Genomic DNA, 25,831 nt, shown 5'->3' on the forward strand with positions numbered 1-25,831 from the left:
GTCATACTGGGGTCAAGTAAGCTCTATGTAGTATATTGTGTGGAAGCATTCTGTCCCATTCTTTTTGGGTTTGTGTGAGGCCAATGTCCATTTCCCCTTTATCTTGGAGTGTAGGTAAAGGGTCTGCAGACCTGTCTTGAATAGCTCGGACTAGCCAGGAGAGGAGTCTCCAGCCAAACCCGGAAGTAAACAATGCTTGAAGCAGTTAGTGCGTGGCTGGTTTGTTGTCAGTAATTCCCCAGAGGGTCTCTAGCTCTGCATAAGTCGTCTCTGTGTTAAAAAACTGTCTAGCTGGGAGGGCAGTTTGCTCCAAGGAATGGGTCAACTGTGTAACATACCCCAGAACCCTCCCCTACTTCCCCAGCGCAACTCCCAGTGGCCCATTGAAATGCACATGTGCCCTTCAGGGGGATCTCCGGGGCATACTTCTGACATTGGGAGAGTCCCGCAAGGCCCTGTGAGAGCTTCTGTGGGCTACACGCAGCGGCTTGTTTGGGGCCTCAGGTAAGATGATGTAGGGATGAAAAGAGCACGGGCAAAGTTTCGAGCCCCCGCTAATTTCCCCGTCTCATTGCTCAAAAAACAGGATTGACTTCATTTTTTGAATTTGTTTATTATTTTTCTGTGACTAAGATGAAAAAATGGCAGTGGGACATGGTGGAAATGAAGACGGTGGTGGGGGTGGGTGGGAAAGACATAGAAGGGTGCTCTGGTGCAACATCAAAGGCTTCCCCAAGGCTGCCATCCACAGAGGAGTTGAGCACATCTTGGTCACCCACTGGGTGACCAAGGTCTGACTCGGGGAAGGGAGAGAGCAAGAGGAGTGAAAGAAGGGTAAAGAAAAGAGCCAGAGACAGGAGCAGGACTTGACTCCATTGAATGAGAGAGGAGAAATTCAATAATAAAAATAAGTTTCTTAATGTAAGCCCTGGAAGCATACAACATCGCTCGGCAAAAGGGAGGGTAAAGAAGAAATGTTCCAGGGGCGTGATATACGCAAGATAATGAGGGAAGCCATCGAATAAAGAGCAGAGGTCGGAGATAAACCAGAAAGCCATACATGCAGTTGTGGGCAAGGGGCTAACCCCAAGCCTACTCTGTGTAGTATTTTACACGGTGCCATCTGTTATGTTTTCATTATAATTGTGTTTCTTTAGTGTCCCCATATTTTACTGTTTCTACTCCATCTCCTAGCAACAAGGTTCTACTGCTGGAATCTGGATGGTAGAGTCCAGCAGTGAAGCTTAGCTGAGGAGCTGAGAAGGTTGCTTCTGGGGGTCTCTGTGTATATCTTCAATAAACCACTTTTTATCCAGAACATGCGTCCTGTGATCTCAAAAATGGCGACGAGGATGGGATGCCTGTGAAGAGGACAAGGATACATTTGGATATCTTGGGACATTTGTATTTGGAAGAAACTACTGTGTTCCACTTTGAACATTTTGGAAGACCCCCAGTTTGCACCTGTTGTGATCATCGCTGACTTGAATAGTTCCTTGCCTGAACCGTGAAGGGATTGTGCCGTGATTTTAAATGGATTGGTCCTAGCTGTTGTCATCTAAGTGAAAGAGGGCGGTTGCAGTTCATAAAGCAATATCGGCATAACTGTGTGTGCCCGTGACGTGCACGGAGTTTCCCTACGTAAACAATCGTCTAATGCGTCTCTTCAACAAGCCTTGGAATGTTCTTACCGATGGCATGGTGAGAATGAACCTGTGTGTTGAGGTGGCGGACGGCTATGAATTGGGTGCGCGTCGATCTTTGAGACGGATGAACGCCTTCGGCGAGGAAGGGAGCGAGGGACAGTGACCGTATTGCCGCGTTTTGGGATTGATGTCCATGTCACTGGAGTAACGTCCAGGTGCGAAGGTCACGTTCGCTTCTTCAACTTCCATAACGTGTTGACGTAACACATATCCATACGGAAGTGATCCGCTTTCTGAGTGGATATCTTTTGAGAAATGTCGCCAGATTGGAGCAACGCAGGGACGCGTCTAAACCGGCCAATGTGTATTGTTGCCTGGATACATGATGCAACGCGGGGACGCGTCTAAGCTCTCCTGAATATTATTGTGTATGTATACACGGAGCTATCTGTTTGAATACCACATCTGACTTGAAAATCGAGTGTAACTGAGGCCACAGTAAACTAAAGCATTTAACTTTCCATTAACATTTGATTGCATTTTCAGCTTAATGGCACTTGATGATTTGTTTTTTTTTCTCTAACATAATTGAGTTACTATTTTTCTTTAGACATTGAGACACCTACTTATTGACATCTGCTACTGTGGTGGATTGTTAAAGTAACATCCCGTTTTTTATTTTAATAACTGTGAGTAAGCAGTACTATGAACTATGGCTACGCAGAACATCCCCCCACCGCCCACTTTTTTACAGGACCCTGGTCCCACATGCATGGAGTGGGAAGATTGGAAGGAAGCTTTTGTTACATATTTAGAAGCCACTGGGGGAGATGTATTTCTGCCAAAAAGAAAATTTGCCATTTTAAAGTTAAGTTTGGGGGTTGAGGGTAGAAAAGTTTTAAGCACCTTGCCAAATTTTCAGGTAGATGCCAATAACGTGAATTCTGATTCTGAAGATGACCAGTATGATGTGTATGAGAATGCCTTGTCCGCATTGTCAGAGAATTTTGGTAAAAAATTGAGTTTAGTAGTTGAGAGACATAAGTTTTTCTCTCCCGCCCAAAAACAAGGTGAAAAAATTGAACAGTACGTTGCGGCCTTAAGGAGATTAGCTGTAACTTGTAGATTTAAAGACTTAAGGGATTAAATGATCAGGGATCAATTAATCAATAGAACCAACAATTCAAAGATTCAAGAGAAATTGTTAGATTTAAAAGATCCCATTTAGACAAGTCGTTGGAGATTGCGAAACGTATTGAGAATACCTCTCAATACGTCAAGGATTTAGCCGACAATAAACAAAAAAACGATCCAGAAATTTGGGGATCATCCTTGATCCCAATCAACTTTTACAAGTCTTGTTAACGGGTCATGACGACAAGAAATGGGTAAAAAAGTTTCCAAATTTATTTAAGGATGAACTAGGATGTCTTAAAAAATGTGAGCACCGAATTGTATTGAAGAAGGACACTGTACCCAAAGTACACAAAGTCCGTAATGTTCCCTTAGCTTTAAGAGGTAAATTTAAGATTGAGTTACAAAGATTATGTAAAGAAGGCGTGATAGAACCCATAGAAGCATCGAAATTGTTAAGTCCGATTGTAATCGCACACAAACTCAACGGAAATATTTGCATGTGTGTGGATTTAAGAGACTTAAACAAATGCATATGGGTGGACAGACATCCTTTGCCACGTATAAACGAGATGTTATCTAGTTTTGCCGATGGGAGGTGTTTCACAACTTTTGATCTATCCAGTGCCTACCATCAGGTGCGTTTGCAACCAGAATCAAAACATTTAACGTCCTTTCGGGTTAGCCTCTGCATCAGCTGTTTTCCAAAGAGTAATGCAATCAATTTTAAAAGAGGTAAAAAATGTGTTGGTATTTCAAAACAATGTGTTAATATGGGGTAGAGATGAAATGCATCATGATACAAAATTGTTAGAAGTGCTTACTAAGTTAGAAACTGCAGGCCTTACCATTAGCCTCCAAAAATGCAAATTTGGTAAACAAACGGTTGATTGTTTAGGACACACCTTGTCATTTGAGGGAATCAAACCTAAATTGAATTTAGTAGAGGATCTTGAAAAGGCTCCCTCCCCTCAAGACAAGGACCAATTAAGATCTTTTCTCGGTTTGGCCGAGTATTATGCCAAGTTTGTTTACCATTTTTCTGATCTGGTACATCCATTACGTAATCTTATGAAAAAAGTTGTATCATTTACATGGTCTGCAGAATGTCAGTCAGCATTTGTGGCCATCAAAAAGGCGGTGGCAAGTGCTACTGCTTTGAGTCCATTCAACCCACAGGATGAAACAATAGTTGTGACTGATGCCAGTGGATATGGTCTTGGTGCAGTATTGATGCAAAGAAGTGATGGAAAAGAAAGGGTAGTAGCTTTGGCATCACGTACCTTGAAGGGTGCAGAGTATTCTTATTCTACCATTGAAAAGGAAGCGCTTGCATGTTGGTGGGTTGTACAGCATTTTCGAGTGTATGTTTGGGGCTGGAAGAGCCACACCACGTATTGTAAAATGGTTGTATCGTTTACAAGAATTTTCATTTGAGTTGAAGTATGTTCCTGGTGTGAAGAACGTGAACGCGGATTGTTTATCCCGTTTACCTGTAAACAGTGATAGGGAAGATGATATTGACGAAGAGGAATGGATGGTAGCTAACATCGTTGATGTTTGTCAAGCTATCAGCGAGACGGAGTGGAAGGAGGCAATTGCTGCGGGTGCGACTTTGGTTAAAATCATCAAAAGGTTACCTACTGCATATGGTTGGAGGATAAATGATGATGTTAGATGTTACAAAGATGTGTGGGAGGAGTTATCTGTGGTTAGTGGCATTGTAAGGAGAGGTGACAAACTAGTAGTGCCTGAATCTTTAAGGAACAGATTAGTGAGCTTATTACATGAAGGTCATGGAGGAATGTCAGCAGTCAAGAGAAAAGCTAGAATGGATTTCTGGTGGCCCGGCATAGATAGGGATGTCGAGAGATTCGTGAGAGAGTGTGTAGCTTGCACATGCAGTGACCAGTCTCATGTCTTGAGAGAATCACCCATTAATCCCACTAAATTACCAGAGAAACCATGGGTGAGATTGGGAATTGATGTATGTGGTCCATTTGAATGTTTAGCAGCATCTGAAAAATATGCCATTGTGATGATGGATTATTATTCGAAGTGGCCTGAGGTTGCATTTGTCAGTGAAGTCAAATCAAGTTGTGTCATTGCATTTTGTGATGAAGTCTTTAGAAGAGAGGGATGTCCTGCTGAGATTTTGACAGAGAACGGTCCACAATTTACTTCTGAGGAGTTTGGTGTTTTTCTGAAAAGGTTAGGCATCAGACATTTGAAAGACTCCTGTTTATCATCCCAGGGGTAATGGTTTAGTGGAACGATTTAACCGAGTTTTGGGAGAAAACATTCAATTAACCTTATCTATGAATGGATGTTGGAGAGCTGAAGTTAAGAAATTGTTATGGAATTACAGGACTACACCTCATTCTGTAACAGGGGAGACTCCTTTTAGTTTGCTTAAAGGTAGAGTTCATCGGTACCAGCATGGATGGGCAGAAGTGGTAAGAAAGATATTAATGACAAGGACATACGCAATAAGGTGGAGATTTATCAAAACACTTATCAAAGGAGACCTAATGATAAGTTGGAAAAAACTTTCAAAGGTTTTAAGGAAGGCGATTTTGTAAGATTGTGTGCGGGTAATATTGTGAATAATGGTGTTTCTAAATTATCAGAACCTAAGAAAATCATACAGGTTCAAGGCAACTTGATCAGGTTGTCTGATGGTAAATGGTGGAATGTACTCAGGGCTGTAAAGTGTAACGAGGTCGAAGTGAAATTGTGGTTGGATAAAAATCCTAATTTAGTTAACAGAGCTAGTGACTTTTCTAGAAGAGCTCCTAGTGAGCGTATTAAGTTTGAACCGAAAAAACTGGAGTTCTAGTTGTAATTGAGCAGTGTTACTTATCGTTTTATGTATGTCACTGGAAATTTTTCCTCTAAGTTTGGTTACAATTGCCATTGTATTGTATTTATATTTATTTCAGATTTACAATTCTTCTCTTATTATTTTATTGAAAAGGGGAGATGTATTATGTTTTCATTATAATTGTGTTTCTTTAGTGTCCCCATATTTTACTGTTTCTACTCCATCTCCTAGCAACAAGGTTCTACTGCTGGAATCTGGATTGTAGAGTCCAGCAGTGAAGCTTAGCTGAGGAGCTGAGAAGGTTGCTTCTGGGGGTCTCTGTGTATATCTTCAATAAACCCCTTTTTATCCAGAACATGCGTCCTGTGATCTCAAAACCATCTGCGACAGGTATCTGAAGAAGCAGTGAGACCACACCGAAAGTGAGAGACTCTTGATTATTTTCAGGAGTATTGTATCTTATGAAATTGAAGCCTGCATCGTAATGATTACTATAGCTACGTGTGCATGCATTAGCAATTGTGTGTATCTATTATTACATTTAAAGTCACAGTTTAGATCACTGTGTCGAGTCCCCAGGGCCAATGATTGTGTCATAAACGAAAGTTTAGTTGATTGTGTTTTTTTTTAATTTTATGTGCGTTGCAAGTAATTAAATAAATAAAACATGAGTGAGGTTGAAAGGTGTTTGATTTCCTGAGAACATAGGTATGTAATGGACAATCTCTGAGAGACTAACAACGACATTCACGAACATTCATTGAACACTTCAAGCCTCTCAGTAGGTATGGAAGCAGGCTGCATGGGAGATGAACCTCTATAAAGTGCAAGTGAGGTGATGGGGGAAGCACACAAGTCTGCCTAACATTTGTTGATTGTATTCATTTTATTATTTATTGGCACACTATGTGCGGCCGTCCAGCACCTGACCAGCTAGCGGCATCCAATGATGTGAGCCCCATGTTTTCCTTGGCATGTCGCCCCTTTGTCCATCTTGACATCCTGTAGTTGGCCTACGTCCCTGGTCTCCACTATTAACCACAGACACTCTGGGACACTTTTTTATTCCTTTGCAGGTACTGCATTTTTGTTGTGATTTCAATGTTCCCTGCTATTTGAGATGTTCACAGACCTGTAGGGGTTGAACCTTAACCACTTCTGATTGACACAAGTAATCCATGTTCAGCGGGCAGTTTGCGAATATTCTTTTTGATACCGTAACCTTTTATTGTCCACAAATGTTAACCATTTGCTTACATTACATCATGGGACTCCAGGTCCCACGCTGCGATTTTTGGTTCTTTCCTCTTAAGATCTAATTATGCTTGTGATGACCAAACCACATTGTATAGTATGCAGTGCTTAGCCAGGGGCCCTGGTTTCCTTGATACATTTTAACTATTGTATTTTATTTGTGATTACAACATTTAATTGGACATTGACATTTTCATTTGCTGCACGAAATGACTGTTCTCGCTGAAGATTAGGAGCCTTATTGTACGATTACTGTTTTCCTTCTGGTATTGTTTCAGATTGTGTTTAGTGCATGCACTAGTCTGATTTTAATGATATATAACGGAAATATATTTTATATATGAGGCAACGTTAAAAGTTTTGGTTTGTACATAAAAAAAGAATGTAATGGACTATTCTGTCGGCAGCAGTAATAGTAAGCAGACCCTGCACTAGACATTTAGTTTAACACACCGGATAAAATAATGATGCCTTTTTGCATCATGATGTGTACTGTACATGGAGCTCATTCTAGGATAATAGATTCAATAAAAAGATGAAGGACATAAAGTTGGAACACAATGATCTTTATACAGATTGATAACGTTACATCCCCCTTTCGGTAATTTATACAGATTAATAACGTAATATACCACTTTCGGTAATTCGAAATTGTAATTTTTAAGATACTGAAGATATCCCTATACTTGGGAGAAAGATCTAGGTCAAAGGTGAAAATGGACAGGGGAGTACCAATGTTCGACCAGTCTTGTTCATAGCCGACAGCAAAGATATTGAATATATTCATTTAGAGAATGGTCTGTTGGGTTAGATTGCCATGATATTCAGAACCTGTAGTCAAAACTAAACACAAAGAATTGACCTGAACAGCGGCGGCCGGCACGGATCGGAGGTAGGGGGGTGGGAGCAATGGGGAGGGGGGGTGAACGCCAGGAGAAGCGGGTATAAAAAAGAAAAGAAAAAGAAAAAACTTAAATTCTCTCTACTTCCTCTCCGCGTTTCTCCTCCGTAGTCCCTCGCTCAGCCTGAACAGGAAGCACACCCAGGCTCCCAGTCAGCCAATCACAATGCTGCCTTAGTAGGGTTGTGTTTAGTCTGAGCACCGTGGTTCAGCGCTCAGACGCTGACTGGGAGCCTGGGCATGTTCTCCACGCAGGCTGTAATGCAGGCTGCATGGAGAACATGCAAGTACACATGGCTGTTTGGCTGGCCCAAGAGGGCCGGCCAAACAGTCGTTGCGCACTTAGGAGGGTGCTACCACTCCTCCTTTGCTCTGTGAGCACAGCTGCCGTAGTAGGACAAAAACAAAATTGTAATAACTCGAGTTATTATCCCTTTATTTCACTGCTAAAAAGCAGTGAGGCGACGCTCCACCGCCTTAGTGGAGGAGGAGCCACTGGTTCTGAGCATTGGATAAAACCATTGCACGAGATGAGTACCATTATTTGCCATATTGACTGGATTGATAAATCTACGTCTAACCATTACCAATACACATTCCAAGACATTAGGTCGAGAAAAAAGAAGCAAAATCTGCATGTTCGCTAGAAGTCATTTAGGCCAGTATCTCAGTGCAAGTTCAGAAATCTGGGTAGGGGGAGGATGGCTGTGTTTTTCTTTTGTTACTAAAAAGTCAGCACTATGTCTATGGAAGACCAGGCATAAACAAAAGGTTGTATCCTGGCTGAATGAGCGTACGCTGAGTGATAGTATGGAAAATACTTTTCTTGGGTGCAAGGGGGCACTTTATACATTTGAAAATGTGCATAAATATAAATAAAACAATTACTAAGGCAAAGTAGAAAATAAAACAGTAGCTCATAATGTATTTGTTAAATCAGGCCGTAGTCCAAGAGCATACATCTAACCCTAAATTATCAATCAGTTGGAGTAAATGGTTCGGTAAGGTGGTGGCCACAGTGAAAGAAAAATTGAGAGTACCAAGATTAACCCGTAGAAAGATAAAGGCAAAACATTTTTTATATTAGATAGTATGACAACTGCAGATACAATGCAGGAATAATTGCCTGAAAACTTAAATGGAAATAGGCTATAAAACGGCTGGCTTGTGAAGCAAGAGTTTGGCTCCACTGAGTTGCTTAGTTCTTTATTTATTTTGCTTTGAGTTTTTTGTGCAGATTTTGTGTGTAGGGCACAGGTTCAGTTTTTGTGTTTCCAAACAAAGGAATGGAGAATTCTGTTTCAGTGTGGAGGCATTAATGTAGCACACAATAAACTATAAACACCATAAAAAAAATAACCGAGAAAGAGGGATCCTTTCACAAAGGTCTGTAAAATTTTGAACTTGAGAAAAAGTAGGTTGCAACACTACTCCCTGCAGGGCTTTAAGTGGGCCGGGTCTCACGGGGTCTGAGAATCGGCAGTTTTTTAAAGGGGGCCTCGAAACGGGTCTCTATCGAGCTCTGTTTTGTTCCCCGACACAGGCGGTCCATTTTTTTTCCCGTACTGCAGTGACGTCTAGCAAACAACAGGGTTATACCCAATTGACCCTATATATACCTGGGTATGAAACAATTATATAAACAGAAAGTGGTATAAAGGAATAAATATGCAAATTACTTTTAGATAGAGCACACTTAGTTACTCTGTCTCTAGTTTATTAATCTAGAAGGATTTTATCAAAACATTTTTACATTTCTACATGAAGTAAGACATATAATCAGGAAGGAAACACCAATACACCAATACAAATATGCACATAAATTATACATACGCAAAATCCTAACATACAAAAGAAAGGAAACCAACTTGTACATACAAACTAACCCCTAAATAATCACAAATCGTTTCAACTAGTGTCCTCCAAATAGTTCTGGAGGGACCACTGGGAGATAGTCCAAAAGGTACGCTGCAACTCTGTCAGTTAGTGTCGACCATTCTCAGCGTACTGACATGGAATATCCAAACATTGCTCAATTTCTGTGACTCCTCCTTCAGAAAAAAAATTCCGCAATCGCGTTTCGGCCTTACTCTTTCCTTGGCCTCCTCAGGACTGGGTTAATACAATAACTGTACACACAGTCTAGGACGGTGGTCCTCCGGCCGCCTGTTTCATTAAATCGGCCGAGTCCACACAGACCCAACGAATGGGGAAAATGCCTTCCTCGCCTGAAAAATCCCTCCTTGTATAGATACGGGCAAAATCCTTCTATTCTTCCCACTTAGTCTGTTCCACAACTTTAGGTGGTATCCAGATAATAGCCAGGGTCCTGCACCAATGCTCGATACTCCCAGAAACGCCTGTAGACGTACTGCAGTGACAACAGGCACATCGATGTGCGCGTGGTGAGCTTTGTAGAGGAAGGGAAATCCTTTAAAGAGAGTCATTTTCTCTCTTGATTTCCCTTCTCTTTTTGAAACTCAGGAGCAGATCAACAACATTGTGGTGGTGTCACCAGGGCTTTAAGTGGAAGTTTTTTCAATATTATATACAATCTTTAAGTTGCTGCTTATTTATCTTATGCAACTAGCAACCATTGACAAAGCCAATAGTCCTGACTTGTAGGTATGATGTGACTTGTTGTATCATATATCTGGATGCAATGACAGGAACAGGAAAATAAAAGTCGGGCGGCACACTGTGCTAAACACGGATTTTTAGCTTACGTGTTTTTAAGCCATGCCCTTAATTACATTGAGCACGCCCCTTTGAGAGACCCCCTAGTTTTTTCCTCCCACATAAAGCCCTGAATCCCTGTATGTGCGCATGTGTCCTCTCAATCACTGTGCCCACTTCAATCTGAATAATGACTGTATGTTCGCTTTACTTTAGGTGCACAGTAAGGATCCACAAATGTTGGTGTTCACAATACCGATTTTCGAGCCTCTGCCTTCTCAGTATTACATCCGAGCTGTATCTGATAGATGGCTAGGAGCAGAGGCTGTGTGCATTATCAACTTCCAGCATCTTATCTTACCAGAGAGACACCCTCCTCACACAGGTAAGAGCTGTAAAATAGAATGGGAGAGCTTTCATCTCAACTTGTGTATCAATGTTTAAGATAAAGGCAGTTTTGTTTAGTTTCTTATTTATAGAATAAGTCAAATTTTGTATGTTTTAGGAGTAAGTGGTTAGATAAACCTGCAAATCGACAGTTAATAAAATACCACAATTTAATATTGCTGTTATGAAATTTGTTTAGTACACCTGTTACCCGATAAGCGTGTCCTGGTGCTTGGGAAAAAGACAGATGCCTAGATGTTTTTTGCCTTTTTTTAAACATTGATTAGCAAGGAATCTTTTTAGGGAGGGAATTCTTCAGTTTACCAGATAGTAAATCGAAGGAGATGCAAACTGGGCGGGGGTAAGGTGCGGTGGTGATTCTCCAGATGTAATGGTTTAGAGCCAATGGTTCTTGGCTGAATGTAGAGCTTGCCTAGGAGCGATTTGGTGAAAGTTGTCGGCTGAGATAAATTGGGTGTTGTTGACGAATTATGCAGTGTTAAAAACAGTGCTTTCAATGGCACACATTTGGCTACTGAAAGCCAATGAAGCCACTTCAGGCCATTATGAGATAAGAGATCTTGCTTGGAGTCTTACCATGAATCATGTAGCAACTTTTAAAATCTGCTGGAGATGCTGCAAGAGATAACATGGTATTCTAGATAGAGTAAATAGCAGTAGTCTAAATGAAATAGAAGACTTCCCTCACCACTGCTTGGTGAGGGGATACAGGCAGTTGGGAAAGTGCTTTACTGAAAACAGAAGCAGCATTAACAAGTAGCCAATCATTTATTGACTTGAATATCAAAAACGATGCTGGAATTAAAGAAGATGCCAGGATTTTTAAGCAGATGAATTAGAAGTATGTAGATTTCTCAAGTGAGTGGACCACAATGTGGTAATCCAGATGGACTGGGAAACACCAACACTATGGCTTCAGTTCTTATATCTATTCAATGTGATGAATTAGAGGTCTGCGTGGAAGCCTCATCATGTTATCAGGATTGAAACTTAGTTTGAACCTCCCAAATACTGATAGATACCACAATGTGTGTATCAGCAACTTAGGTGAGGGAAACATTTTTTTTTACAGTGTTTGTTAGAGGGCGGATATAAAGATTGAAGAAGGTCTGCTTAAGGAGGTACCTTGAGGAACCCCACAAGGAACTCCTGTATACTTATTTTTGTTTATTTATTATTTTTGGGATGGTTTTTCAAACGGGTCTAAAGTTATCTTCACAGACTGTAGTCTAATTAAGTTTGAGAATTTGTGCTCTGTGTAAGTTGAATGAATGTTCCTGTGTTTGGTGAACGTGTTGGATCTGTGGGACAAAGCCAGATTTTTTTTTCTCCTCAAAATATCCTTCATCACTGCCAGGCTGCAGATCGCCTTTTACTGGCTTTCACTCAGGTGCTTGATGTGTTTCACCAGAGACCCTTCTCAATGCTTCCATGATTAGCTCACCCTGCTACTGTGGGATTGTGTTCCTACTGTCAAGAACTGTGCAAGGTTCTGCAATGTGGTGTTAATTGTGGCACGGCGAGACATAATCAGATATTGGGGGGTGCCCGCATTCCCAAAAGGGGGGCACTGGGCAAAACTGAACTGGTGCATGTGGACTGAGAAGCTGGTTTACTAGGCGCATAGCTGCCCTCGCATATTTGAGAAAGTGTGGGGCCTCAGGCGAGACACAGGAGAAGGCATGGAATGAGACACGCCTCATTTGGCACTTGACGGTGCAAATGTCTTCAGTGGGACCCCAGAATGGAGAGGTTTGGGTGAAAGCCAGCTGGGTCTAACTGCAACAGCATTGTGGCCGCCGGGTGGGGGAGGCGCTTTGGGGCTCCACGGTTGCAGTTTTATTTGCCTGTTTGTGAAATAAAACTCAATAAACAGATGTTAAAAAAGAACTGTGAAAGATATTTAGCACTGAGGCAAAATAAAGTTTTTACCTGCTGGTGCACTTCTATACACTGATGGCACCGAAGACATTTTACTGGCCATTTGGTTAGAGCGCTACCACTGTGTGGGGTCCATAGACTGCTGCCTTGTCGCATCTTGTGGAAGTGCAGGCCTTGCCCAAATATAATGATCTGTGTGCACGTTGGTAAATGTTTTTTTACACTTCATTCTTTCTTTGTGATTTAATGAACTTTTTTGCTCACCCTAAAACTGTACTTTTTGAAAAAAAATGTCAGGCATAAACTGCCAGTTTATAACTTATCCAAACATGTTACTTTGTAAATATAAGGGTGGTAGTATAAGATAAAGTCTATTTCCTGTTTTTCAAAACAATTTCTGCTGCAATTTCTTTTTCGATGCATCTTTTCAAATAACATCAACCTCTATAACATTTTAAAATAATTTTACTCTATTTTGAAAGGATCGGGCCATGTACAGTACAGGGCTCATAAGCTCCTTCATGAAAGCATCTCTTTCATTATGCAAACCGTGTTGTGGCACAAAACTGCAGTTTTGTTTGTGGGCCAACCCTTACACTGACCATCCTGGGCTCGGAAGTGGATAATGGTGGCGAACCAAGCCCTTTCTAATCGTTCTTTCAAATATTTTATGGACTTATATGGGGAATTACATCTGAACTACCACCAATGAAAACATTGACTTACCAAAGCAGCATGCAATCACCAAGCAGTTATTTCAAGTTCTACCCTTTGTTCTTATTTGAAGAAATGGGCCACTAAAGCAAACTGATCTCTATGGGGTCCTGATCGAGGAGTTTTTCTTCCAAATGTGCGGCCCAATACCTTTAGAGTAAATGTCAGCCCCTCATTCAGAAAACATACATTGATGAGGACTAGTTGGGCTTGTTAACTACCCACGATAAAGGCCTCTACCAAGCTCAACTAAGATTCAGTTTTTTAAAAATTCTTCATGATTGGTGTTGGTCTCTGTATGGGCTGCATAATGCAAATCTAACAGCAAACCTGAAGTGTTGGCCAGACAGAACCACTTGTTATTTACTGTGGGACACGAGGGAGGCATAGTGCATATCCTCTGGACATGCTCGGTGATACTGGCCCATTGGAACTTCATCCGGTGGCAGTTGTCGGTTACAAGTGACTTAGCAGTGGTCCCCTCATTGGATTTGCATTGCTTCATGACACGCAAGACATAGTAGGGCCGAATAACACTAAAAAAGATGGCTTGCCTCTGCTCTCAGTGACGACTATATGTAGCTTGAGACACTGGAAGTTTAGATACCCATGGTGATGTCCAAGTGGATTGAAAACATACAATCTATTAACTCAATGAACAATTACTACTTTTTGAAAAAGTATGGGAACCATACATTAGAAAGATCGGAACCTAGTCAAATGATACTTAGTTCTTGTAGTGTAGCAATCATTCTGTTTGCAAGTAAATAGTACAGCTTCTATTCCGAACTGTACTGTCTAGGCTGTTAGTTATTTGGAGTATTGTCTTTTCTCTATAGTAGCAGTATTGCATGCTGAGGACTTACTGAGCACCGTTTGATTCACTATACATGACAAAGTTGGCTCTTTAATCTCTTCTCTAATTTTCTCTGTTCTGCAGATTGTTTTTTTATACTGTTGATTGTTCTTGATACTCCAATGAAAACGAATTAAACACAATAAAAAAAGTTAATTAAAAAAAACAGCAAAATAATGTGGTTGTTAATATGTTTTCATAGATTGCTTCAAATTGATATGTATTTGAAAGGATGAGTGTTTGGCTTGTTTTTGATCAATCACATCTGCTCACTGATACTGTTGGACCTCTCCGCAGCATTCAATAGTATTTTACACAACATCCTTTTCCAGCTAATCCAAGATGCAGGGACCTCCCATAAAGCACCATTGTGGTTCAAATCTTTCTTTACCAATAGGAGACAAACTAGTTCTAGGAAACTTTTTATCTAGGGAAATGTACCCCAGGCGTCGTCCCTTAGCCCTGCCTTTTTTTAATATCTATTTTTCCCCCCTAATAATTCTGATTGACTCCTATGGAATTTGAATCACATCGTAAGCAGATGACACCCAGTTGATCCTTTCGCTATTGGTCCTGAATTGAATTTCCAAAAGTGTCTTTCCAATATAATCTCATGGATACACAACAACCATCTCAAGTGCAATTCAGAGAAAAAATAAATTTTGATTTTGATCAAGGCCAAGTACAATGATCACCTCTGCTGCCCAGTATAGCTTCTGGATGATCTGTCTCGAGTGACAGTTGCACTCTAGAAATATCCCATTCATGGGTTTTGGGCAGCAAAATACATGTTCTCTTCTGCCCACCTTTCACAACATTTTTTAAAGCTTAAGTGATGCTTAAAACAAACCCCAAGTATATCACTCTTAGTAGTTTCTTTGTTTCATAAAAGTGAAGAAGTTAACCACAATATCTGTGATTTAATGCTCAGTTTTTGCTTAGGGCAACCATTATTTCATGAGCTTTATAATAAAGAGTATCAGCATTATAAGGACTTATAACTTTGCAGAGATTATCCTACTCCAAAACCGCTCTTCCTCCACTTCATTTGGATTCAGAGGAACTTCTGGGTTTCCCATGGTTGAGCCTCAGCTGCTCCGCAGATTGAAACTGTATTCCTTGTGACCTGTTCACCACAGGGCCACTAGATCATACTAGCAGTACTTCCACCTTGCTCATGTCCAGGCTGTTGCCAAAAATATCTAATTGAGACTTCTAGCCGCAGATTCTTTACCTTTGAATTACCCCTTATGCCCCTTAAGCACTTTTTGACTAAGCTTTTTTCAAAGATTTGTAAAAGTCTTTTTGAGGTCATACCTCCTGGCGTGGCAGAAATGTCATTCAGGAAAGCCGGCTTCAAGCCCTGTGCTGCCTGTCATTGACCGATGTCTCGCACCTGTGCCTGTTTTGCCTATGGTGCCTCAAACAAAGACCTGAAGGCCTGTTCCAACTGCCGCGCCATGCATCTGAAAGCCTTGAGGGAGCTATCCTTGAAGCTTCTAGCGGCTCGACATGTGACGCTGCGAAAATAGAGGTCCTAGTCGAGAGGAAGGTCCCGGGAGTGGCTGCTGAGCCTGAGATGGAGGTGACCCTTGCCCAATCTAAAGACTTTTATGAGGCTATGCACCTCATATTCAGGTGGCCTGTTCTCTTCGGTGCACCAGCGGGTTCGGGAGGGACCCTTACTAGATCCACGCCAGCAGCTCAGGTGCCAGTCGGGCCCCAAGGATCCATAGCTGGATCCGGATTGGCATCTGTCGTACCACCTCAACCTTCCCGGTGCCGATCCTGAGGCCAACTCCATCCCCGACACAGAGCCGTAGCCAACTGAAACCATTCCATCCAGACCAGTGCCTAAGTCCTATTCTTACGTGCTAGTACGAAGGCATCAATGAGAAGGGTCGCTGGATCCTGAAGAATACCAACCCTATGAAGAACGAATGCACTGATGTGAGGATCTAGGTGAAACCATGGCTATGGAAAAGGAAGCTTCATTTGCAATTGTGATGCGGAGAGCAGCTGAGGTCCTGGCCCTTAGTTTGCCCTCAGTGGCAGTCAAGACTAATGTCTTGATGGAAGTGCTTTTGCCAGGAGTTGTCCCCTCAGAACCGCTTCTCCCTTTAAATGAGGCACTTAGTAACGTCCTGCTTGGTACTTGGTTCTGGCCCAGCACAGGGGCACCTGTGAACAGGGCGATTGCCTGCCACCATTGCACCGCTCCAGGGGACCCAAACTTCCTCATCCAACGCTCCAGAGAGCTTGGCGATTTGTGCGGAATCCAAGAGGCTGGACAATTCAGGCAAGAAAATGTTTCCTTCCACCAGCCTGGCATAGTGGTCTGTGAACACTGCATTCCTTTTGGGACGCTATTCTCACGCTCTGTAGGATACAGTTGCGCAGGTGCTGCCAACTGTCCCCGGAGGAGGCCCGTGTCGTGCTCTCTCAGGCTGTTGCCGATGAGAGAAATGCAGCTAAGTTCACCATTAGATGTGGGCTAGACACCACCGACTCACTAGGCAGAGCAGGTTTGTTGATAGTGGCCCTGCGATGCCTTGCCTGGTTGAGGACACCTGGCTTTTCTGGGGATGTTCAGACTTCACTCAAGGACATGCCCTTTGATGGCTGCTGTCTCGTCAGACACAAGGCACATTTGACGCTGGAGTGCTGTAAGGACAGCAGGGCTATGGCCAGGTCCATGGGCCTTTCCATAACACCCCATCATCCTCAATCCCCTTTTCACTCCTTTCGTGGCCACGGAAGGGGGTACTGCCACGTCCTTACCCACCCAGCCACCCCGGCGCACAAACTTTTTTGCCTCAGCGTGGACTTGGATGCAGCTCCTATGAGCCCCATTGGTCAGGTGGCCAGCAGTCAGGTAAGTTCACCACCCTGCAGCAGCGTGAAAACCTTGCTAGTCCGCCCATTAACCATCACCGGTGCCCAGTGTGCAGCACGATTCACCATCACCTGCCCCACTGGCAGTCCATAACATCGAACAGGTGGGTTTTGGAGATAGACTGAAGGAGCTACTCTCTCCCCTTCGAGACTTCCCCCTCCCACCATGCCACCTACTTATGACAGGCTGACAAAGGACCATCGTTGTCTTCTCTGACAGGAATTGATGGCTCTACTGTTCAAAGGAGCAATGGAGAAAGTGCTGACGCCAGAAGTGGGTTCTGGTTGTTATCTCTGCTACTTTCTCGTGCTGATGCCTTTGTCCTATATTAGACCTTCGCTCTTTCAACTTCTTCCTCAAGGAGGAGAGGTTCAAAATGTTCACTCTAGCTCTGGTCTTATCTGCCCTGGACCCAGGAGACTGGATGGTAGCGTTGGACTTGCAGGACACATATTTCCATTCTACCTGCCCACAGGCATTACCTGCGGCTTACGGTAGGTCGCAAGCACTTTGTTTGCTGTGCTCAACTAAGGAGACCAGGGGTGCCAGTCTTCTCCTATCTTGTTGACTGGCAGTTGAAGGCTGGCTTATCCCAGACTCTTGTCTCCCATTTCCAGACTTCGGTGGACCTCCTGCATTTGCTGGGGTTCACTATCAACGTGTCAAAGTCACACCTGACTCCCTCTCAGACACTCCCTTCCATCAGAGCTGTTCTGGATTTGGTACAGTTTCGGCCTTATCCTCCCGAACTGCCTCTATACTGGATATTGGTGAGACTGACTCTGAGGCTGCTGGGCCTCATGACCTCCTGCATCCTGCTGGTGACACATGCCATTGGCATATGTGTGCTCTGGAGTGGAACCTGAAGTTCCAGTTGCTGCAGCATCAGGGAACTCCCTCCGACATGGTCCAGATCTTGGAGGGAACTGCAAAAGATCTGCAGTGATGGTGAAGGAAATACGATTTGGTCTGCAGCAGACCGCTCTCCCTTCCCCAACCAGATCTTATAGTAGTAACAGATGCGTCACTTCTGGGTTGGGTCGGCCATCTGGGAGAGGTGGAAATCAGAGGACTCTGGTCTCCGGCAGAATCCGTACTCCACATAAACCTGTTGAAGCTCTGAGTAATCCAATTGGCATTAAAAGCCTTTCTACCGTCCATCCAGGGAATGCTGATGCAGGTGTTCACCAACAACACTACCACCCTGTGGTTCTGCAACAGACAGGGCGGTGAGTGGTTGTGGACCCTTTGTCAAGAGGCCCTTCTATCTCTGGACCTGGCTGGAACAGTAGGGCATATCCCTGGTGGTTCAACATCTGAAAGGTTCTCTGAACACCAGTGTGGACAAACTCAGCCGAAGATGCCTACCGGATCAGAATGGCCTCTCCATCCGGAGGTGGTGCAAGGTCTCTTTCAGCATTGGGGAGAGCCTTGGTTAGATCTGTCCACCACCAAGGAGAACGTGTAAAGTCAGCAGTTCTGCGTGCTAGAGTTTCCAAGGTGGGTCTCGTCTGGAGAAGCTTTTCATCTCGAGTGGAGCACAGGCCTCCTGTACACTTTTACATCCATGCAACTCCTGCCCAGAGTTCTCAAGAAGATTAGGAACGACTGGGCCCAAGTCATTCTTGGGACAAATGACTGGGCATGGAGAGTCTGGTATCCAAAGCTGTTGAGCATGGCAATTTGTCTTCCCATCAGGCTGCCCCTTCAGGGGGATCATCTGTCTATGCAGCATGGAAGGGTTTTCCACCCAAACCTGTCAACGCCCTACCTTCTTGCATGGACATGGAGTGGCATCAGTTGACAGCTTTTGGACTTCCGCCTGAAGTCAGTGACGTTATCTTGGCAGCCAGGCGTCCCTTCACCCAGACTTTTTACACCTGCTGTTTGGCAAACCTTATGGCATGGTGTACAGAAAACAAATTGATCCCCTTCCTGCCCACATTTCTCAAGTTCTTCTATTCACCCTTTCCCTTGCCAAGCAGGGCTCTGCTCTGGGCTCTTTGAAGTGCTATCTCTCTGGCATTTCAGCTTTTCTGTAGCTGACTGATCAGCCATCTCTCTTCAAATCCCCTATTGTACATAGGTTTCTACAGGGTATACAACATTTGTTTCCACCTTCTCCCTTTGTTATGCTTTAGTGGGACCTCAGTCTTGTCCTCACTTTCCTTATGTGCGCTCCCCATTTAACCTTTGCACAATTGTTCACTCAAGCGTCTTATCTTCAAAAAGGCTATCCTGGTTGCAATAACATCTGCCCAGAGGGTCAGTGAGCTTCAGGCTTTATCATCCAAGCATCCCTACCTCACTGTTTATCCTGACAAACTTGTGCTTGACACAAGAGCCTCTTTTCTTCCAAAAGTGGTCACTTAATTTTGTTTAGGCCAATCCTTCACCTTGCCTACTTGTTATGCTCCTCCACATCCCTTCAAAGAGGAGGAGCAACTCCACCATCTGGACCCAAAATGAGCATTCTCGTTCTATCTTGATCACATACGAGAGTTCCAGGTGGATGACCAACTCTCCATGGGATATGTCAGAGCAAAGAAGGGACGGGCCATACAGAAAAGGACCATCTGACAATGGATTGTACTGTGTATTAAAATCTGCTGTGGATTTCCTGAAAAGCAACCCCCAGAGGGTTTGCGTGCTCATTCCACAAGAACTAAAGCTGCAACAAGTGTGTTAAGCTCATGGAATTCCAGTCCAGGACATCTGCCAGGCAGCAACATGGACCTCCCTGCACACCTTTTCTAAACATTACTCTTTGGACAGTGAGGTCCGTAGGGATGGGCACTTTGTCCGTTTGGTCCAGCAGGACTGCTCATGTAAAATTGGCCCGCAGACCCACCTCCGGGGAGGTATTGCTTGGGTATCTATTCAAAGGTAAGGAATCAGCGTCTAGAAGTTTTAATCAGATGACAAAGTTACTTACCTTCGGTAACGCCTTATGTGGTAGAGACTCTATCTAGCCACAGAGTCCTTACCAATCCACACATCACCCCCACTCTGCAAACAGATTTCTAGGGACAGAGCTTTCCCATTTCAGGGCCCTAGATTTCCACACCAGTAGCCTATGTACTTCGTACCTTTGTGCTTGTGGCGTGGAAAGTCGCAAAAAGTAACTTACATCAGCGTGCTTGGGTGTCGCCTATATATGAACAGCAAACTTCCTACATGCGCAGACGGCGCCAACAACACCATGCAGAGCCAAACAACGCCATTTACTAACGCGCAGAGGTACTGCTCACAAAACAAATTCCAAACCCAGCCTGACGCCTGGGGGTAATTCAAAGGTCAAGAATCTGAGAATCTGCGGCTATATTGGGTCTCTACCAGATCAGGCATTACCAAGGTAAGTAACTTGTTCTTTACCTGTCCTAGTCCGCCATACAAGTCATGGAGGTCCTGGACAGAGAAAGCAACCAATGGCCCCCTGCCCACATTTAATTTTTCGCAAACAAAGCCTCAAGTACTATAAAAAATAAATAAAGGTTAGTATGCCAAGCAAAATGGTCCCTGCTCGGCATTCACTTGTATCTATGCTGCATCCTTTGCACCTGAGAGTGCACTGAGGGCTGATGCTCACCTATCTGGCAGGGCTCTCTTAATATGATTAGCTGTTCTCTACTGGAGGAATGCCGCCAGGGACCCTGCCCAATTAAGCCCAGACCATGACACGCGTATCGAAAGAGCTTATGCTCATTGGAAGTCGCTTCCACCACTCCCCCCCTCCATTGTCACAACAAAGGCCCACACTCACCCTAAGTCAATGAAGGATTTTTTTCATACCTACACTGCAAATACCAGGGCATATACTGCGCCTCAGCACAGCATGAAAGTCATCCCCCTATCTCCTTGCCCACTGCAGGCCATAAGGGAGACATGAAGTGGAAACCTACCCCTAATCCCCCACTAAAAGCCCCTCCACCTCGGCTAAACTGGAAAGGCTTCTTGGGAAACGTAAGATCCCTACCGAAGCAGGCGATAGAGTTATGGGACCTACTGGATACTAACTCACCCGATATCGGCCTCATTACCGAGACCTGCCTAAAACCTACTAACACCCCAGCAATCGCCATTGCCCTGCCTGAAGGGTATAGAATTCTCAGACTTGACAGACAGCCCAAAACCGGAGGAGGGATTGCTATATTTACAAGGACAGGGCAAAAGTTTCCATCTTGGAACAACGCTCAAATGAACAGATTGAGATTATGATATTGAGGCTAGACCGCTCTCCCCAATTCAGCCGGAAAGGGGCACTGGTGTACCGCCCCCCGGGTCCCCTAGCCAACTTCTCTCTCATATTAATGGAACTAATCGACCCTCACCTGATCTCCTCTAACAACTTCATGCTAATGGGAGACTTCAACATTCACAGTGAAAACCTTGATAAGGCTGAAACCGCGTCCTTCCTCACAGACCTCACCGCTCTAAACGTAAATAAAATCAACAACGGCCAAACTCACTCAGCAGGACATACTTTAGATATCGTCTTCCTTAACTCCTCCCTCCTCACTTGCGAAGCCTCGAAACCAGTTAACTGGTCTGACCATGCCATCATTGACTTTCAACTCCAGGGACCCAAAGGATTACAACGGCCCACCGCGCGGCAACAATCCCTGTATAGACAATGGCATAAAATCAATCCTGATACCTTTGCATCCGCTTTCACTATCCCTAAATACTCACCACACAGCAACACCGAAGACAGCTTAGTACATTTCAATAAATCCGTCCTAGCTGCCATTGACCTGATTGCCCCAGAAAAAACGGGTTCCCTTAACCCAGAGCCACTCGGGCAGTGTGGTTCTCCCTAGAACTCCACAAAGAAAAAAACAGGTGTAAAAACCTTGAAATGAAATGGTGCCGTACCAACCTTATAGCCAACAAAGAGAAGTACAAAGCCGCCCTCTCCCTCTATCACATAAATATCAAACTTGCCCGTAAAACACATATAGCCCTTCAACTTAGCCTAGCTAAAAACACCCCCAAAGTCATGTATCAAATTTTGAAAACCTTTACCAATCCCAAAGCCTGTGAATCAGAAGAAGTCCCCTCCCAAACACTTTGTGATAACATAAGTAACCACTTCATACAGAAAATCGACATCATATACAACAAAATCACCACCTCCAAGCCCCCACCTCCTCAGACACTTCCTTAGACACCCCCGTAACCGCACACCAAACTCTACCATCTTACAGAACTTCCCCCCCAACACAAGAGGACACTGAATCTATAATGAACAAAATAAAATCCGGTTCCCCACTGGATATTATACCTGCCAAGATCATGGCATCTCTAGCAAAACAACTTTCCCTACCTATTTGCTCCATATTGAACCAATCTCTGAAGGAAGGTTACCTACCCCCCTCATGGAAGGCCGCCCAAATCATCCCCATCCGGAAAAAACAATCTCCCCACGGAAAATCTCTCGAACCTCCGCCCCATCTCCCTCCTCCCTTATTTGAGCAAAGTCTTGGAAAAACACGTTAATAAACACCTATCCGACCATATCGAAGCAACTGGCTCCTTAGACCCGGCCCAATCGGGCTTTCGCCCAAAATATAGCACAGAATCAGCCCTTGTGGCTGTCACCGATAATATCAGGAGTACCTTAGATCAGAACCAGCCCACCCTTCTATGGCTATTAGACCTCTCTGCCCCTTTCGATACGGTCGACCACCAGACTTTGCTCACGAGAATCAGGGAGGCAAGGATTGGGGGCTTGGCCATGAAATGGATGATCAGCTTCCTCTCCAACCACTCCCAGACCATAAACCTTGGCCCTTTCCGGTCCAAACCACAAGTACTCACCAAGGGGGTACCACAGGGATCATGCTTAAACCCAACTATGTTCAACATTTACATAGCCTCCTTGGCAACTCTCCTAAGAAACTATGGGTTCGTCCCAATATCCTACGCGGACGATACCCAACTTACATTCTCCTTTAACAAAAGCTCTCAGACAGCTCAATCCACCTTCTCCTCCGGCATGCTGGCTATATCTTGTTGGATGGAAAGCAATTTCCTCCAGCTGAATGTCGGGAAGACGGAGGTTTTGCTCTTCGGAGACGCCCCTCTCCTCTGGGCACCCCACTGGTGGCCCCCAGAACTAGGCTCCCCACCAACCCCGGCAACCACCGCCAAGAACCTCGGAGTGTACCTCGAACAGACCCTCTCCATGAAGAAACACGTCACACACACAGTGGGCTCATGCTTCCCCATCCAAGGCCTTCTAAGGAAAGCTTTTCCCTACCTCCCCGACTCTACCAGAAAGACACTGACTTAGACCCTGGTACTGAGTAAGCTAGATTACTGCAATGCCCTTCTGATCGCAGCCAACGAGTCCTCATTAAACCGTCTACAGATGATACAGAACACCGCCGCCCGCCTGGTCTTAAATGCCCCCCATAGATGAGCCTCTCTCCCCCTCTTTCACAAACTACACTGGCTGCCCATATGACAACGTGTAAAATTTAAGATATGGTGTCTTACCCACAAAGCGATTTGGGGAAAAGGACCCTCCTATCTGGGGGAGAAACTTCATCATTACACCCCACACCAGACTCTGCGCTCTAGCTCTAAATCGCTCCTCAAAATCCCCAGGATAAGAAAAGCAAGAACAGGAGGAAAATCTTTCTCTTACCAGGCCCCCCTCATCTGAAAACTGCCCTGTTCCAAGCCTGAAGCCCCTTGCCACTGCTTCGCTGCATATCCAGAGCGCTGAGATACCCTCTCGAGGTTGATTCAAGCGCTATACAAGACAACAAATCAAATCAAATTAAATCAAATGCCAGTATAAAATTCTCACAGAAGCATTTGACAAAAAATTGCTCAGATGGCTTAACCAAAAACGTGTCACTTTATGAACAGGCAAATTAGCTTTTCTGTGGTGTGATGGTAGCCCACTTCAGTAAAAAAATTAGTTTCCTTGATTGTCACTTTCAAGGATGCCATTTGGGTCATCTTTGCATACATTCTCAAAGCCCTACTACATGGACATATCCTTAATTAAGGATTTTTGCAGTTTTTCCCCTGCCTTCATTGGGGATGGGAAATTCTATTAGATTGGTTTCAAAGTAGGAGCCTCCATACAACATTTGGGTGAAAGAAATGGAAAAATGACCAGACCGATCTCACTTTAACCCAGAGTGACTCCAAGGGCTTGCTGATTTGCTGCTTTTTCTGAAGTCTCAGGGTCATCAAATACTTCAACTCTGCAACAGCACCTGGACTCTGTGAGTCCTGCTCTACCAAGTGGTGGCAATCCAGTCTTGGGCCTTTAAAAGGGGATTTCTGCAGTGACGATTCTGTGCCGATCAAAACAGACACATTGGCCTTCACAGGAGCCAACTGACAACATTGCTTCGATGGACTTCGTGGCTCGAAAATTTCAAACCGCACGCTCAACGACGGCGCAGTGCCCGCATCGTAAAGGGGCTCATTGAGAAAGCCTTCATTGACTACATGGATCAGAACAGATGCATTGCCTGCATCCATGCGGTCAGCGACTATGCATTGCCTCCTGTGGTCCTCGCATCGAGTCTTCGATGTCTACACTTGCTCCATCCAATGTACTTTTTCAGTGGGATCTGCGTGAGTCCTGTATCCTTGCTCATATTACATTGACCTCTGCATTCGGGGGATGGCTAATCAAATAGATGAGGTAAATGCGTTATATCCCAGAATCAGAGGGAAATAAGTAAACACTTTTGGGGAAAAACATCAGGTAGGAAACCATTGATCCTCTCGGCTGGCTAGACAACAAAGGTGCTACTTGAATGAAAATGGAGTGGGTAACACTATATTGTTGTCATAATAGAAGCAAACTGAGAAAGCAATAGGTACATGGAGATATAATTTTTCCAATCTCAATGTGCTGATAATAAGGCTGCATGTAAACTATCAACTGTACTGAGAATGAAAGTTAATGTCTAAGTGGGATAAAGCCTTAAACATTAAAAGCCCAAATAAGAGCTGTGAATCTATGCCGCCAACAACACACAGACTACATGATTAGAGTATGACTATACAACAAAAGGCTGTTGTGAGAAATCGGGTTATCGTTGAGGGCAGTGAAACCATATTCAAGCAACAACCACAATCTTTGTCAGAGTGAACCATTAAAAAGTCATTAAATTAACCTGTGCTTAATCGTCTGGTAGGTTGGAACTAAAGCAGTCGGGTTTAACTTGGAAGTCATGTGTACAATATTTGTGCAGCACACAAACAGTAATGAAATGAAAACATAACACAAGAAAAATCCTGTACCAATTTAGAAACAATACAGTAAAATTTGATATATTATTTAACACCAAAACAACAAAATACAATCAGTAAAATAGGATAGAGAAATGCAAGATAAGTATAGCGCCTAAAAGCACAAAGTGCTGCTCACGGTTATCTGGTCGTGCAAGACAGGGTGAAAATCACAAGTTCAGACCGACTGCAGTGGAGCGTGGGCCAGATACAGTGACCAGGTTAGTCCTGCTGAAAGAGTTTTCTTCTCAAAGTCTGGTGCAAAGAGTCCAGTTTGCGATGGAGGATGCCACAAGGAGCGAAAAAAGCATTGCAGATCATCTTCACTCTAACGTGAAGAGCAGCCAGGCATTACGGACAGTTGTGACTGTAGCAC

General features: G+C 43.9%; 1 protein-coding gene across 2 annotated transcripts in view; it reads left to right on the forward strand.

Annotated features, from left to right (window-relative positions):
- Window positions 1-25,831, forward strand: part of ASCC3 (activating signal cointegrator 1 complex subunit 3) — a 2,113,369-nt gene that overhangs the window by 1,651,300 nt on the left and 436,238 nt on the right. For both annotated transcript variants that reach the window (XM_085611187.1, XM_085611188.1), the window contains exon 24: window positions 10,652-10,820. In XM_085611187.1, coding sequence (XP_085467313.1) covers window positions 10,652-10,820 — 169 coding nt within the window. The remainder of the gene's footprint in view (window positions 1-10,651; window positions 10,821-25,831) is intronic.

This window comes from Triturus cristatus, chromosome 6, assembly GCF_964204655.1.
Source record: "Triturus cristatus chromosome 6, aTriCri1.1, whole genome shotgun sequence".
In the NCBI taxonomy this organism is placed as follows: domain Eukaryota; kingdom Metazoa; phylum Chordata; class Amphibia; order Caudata; family Salamandridae; genus Triturus; species Triturus cristatus.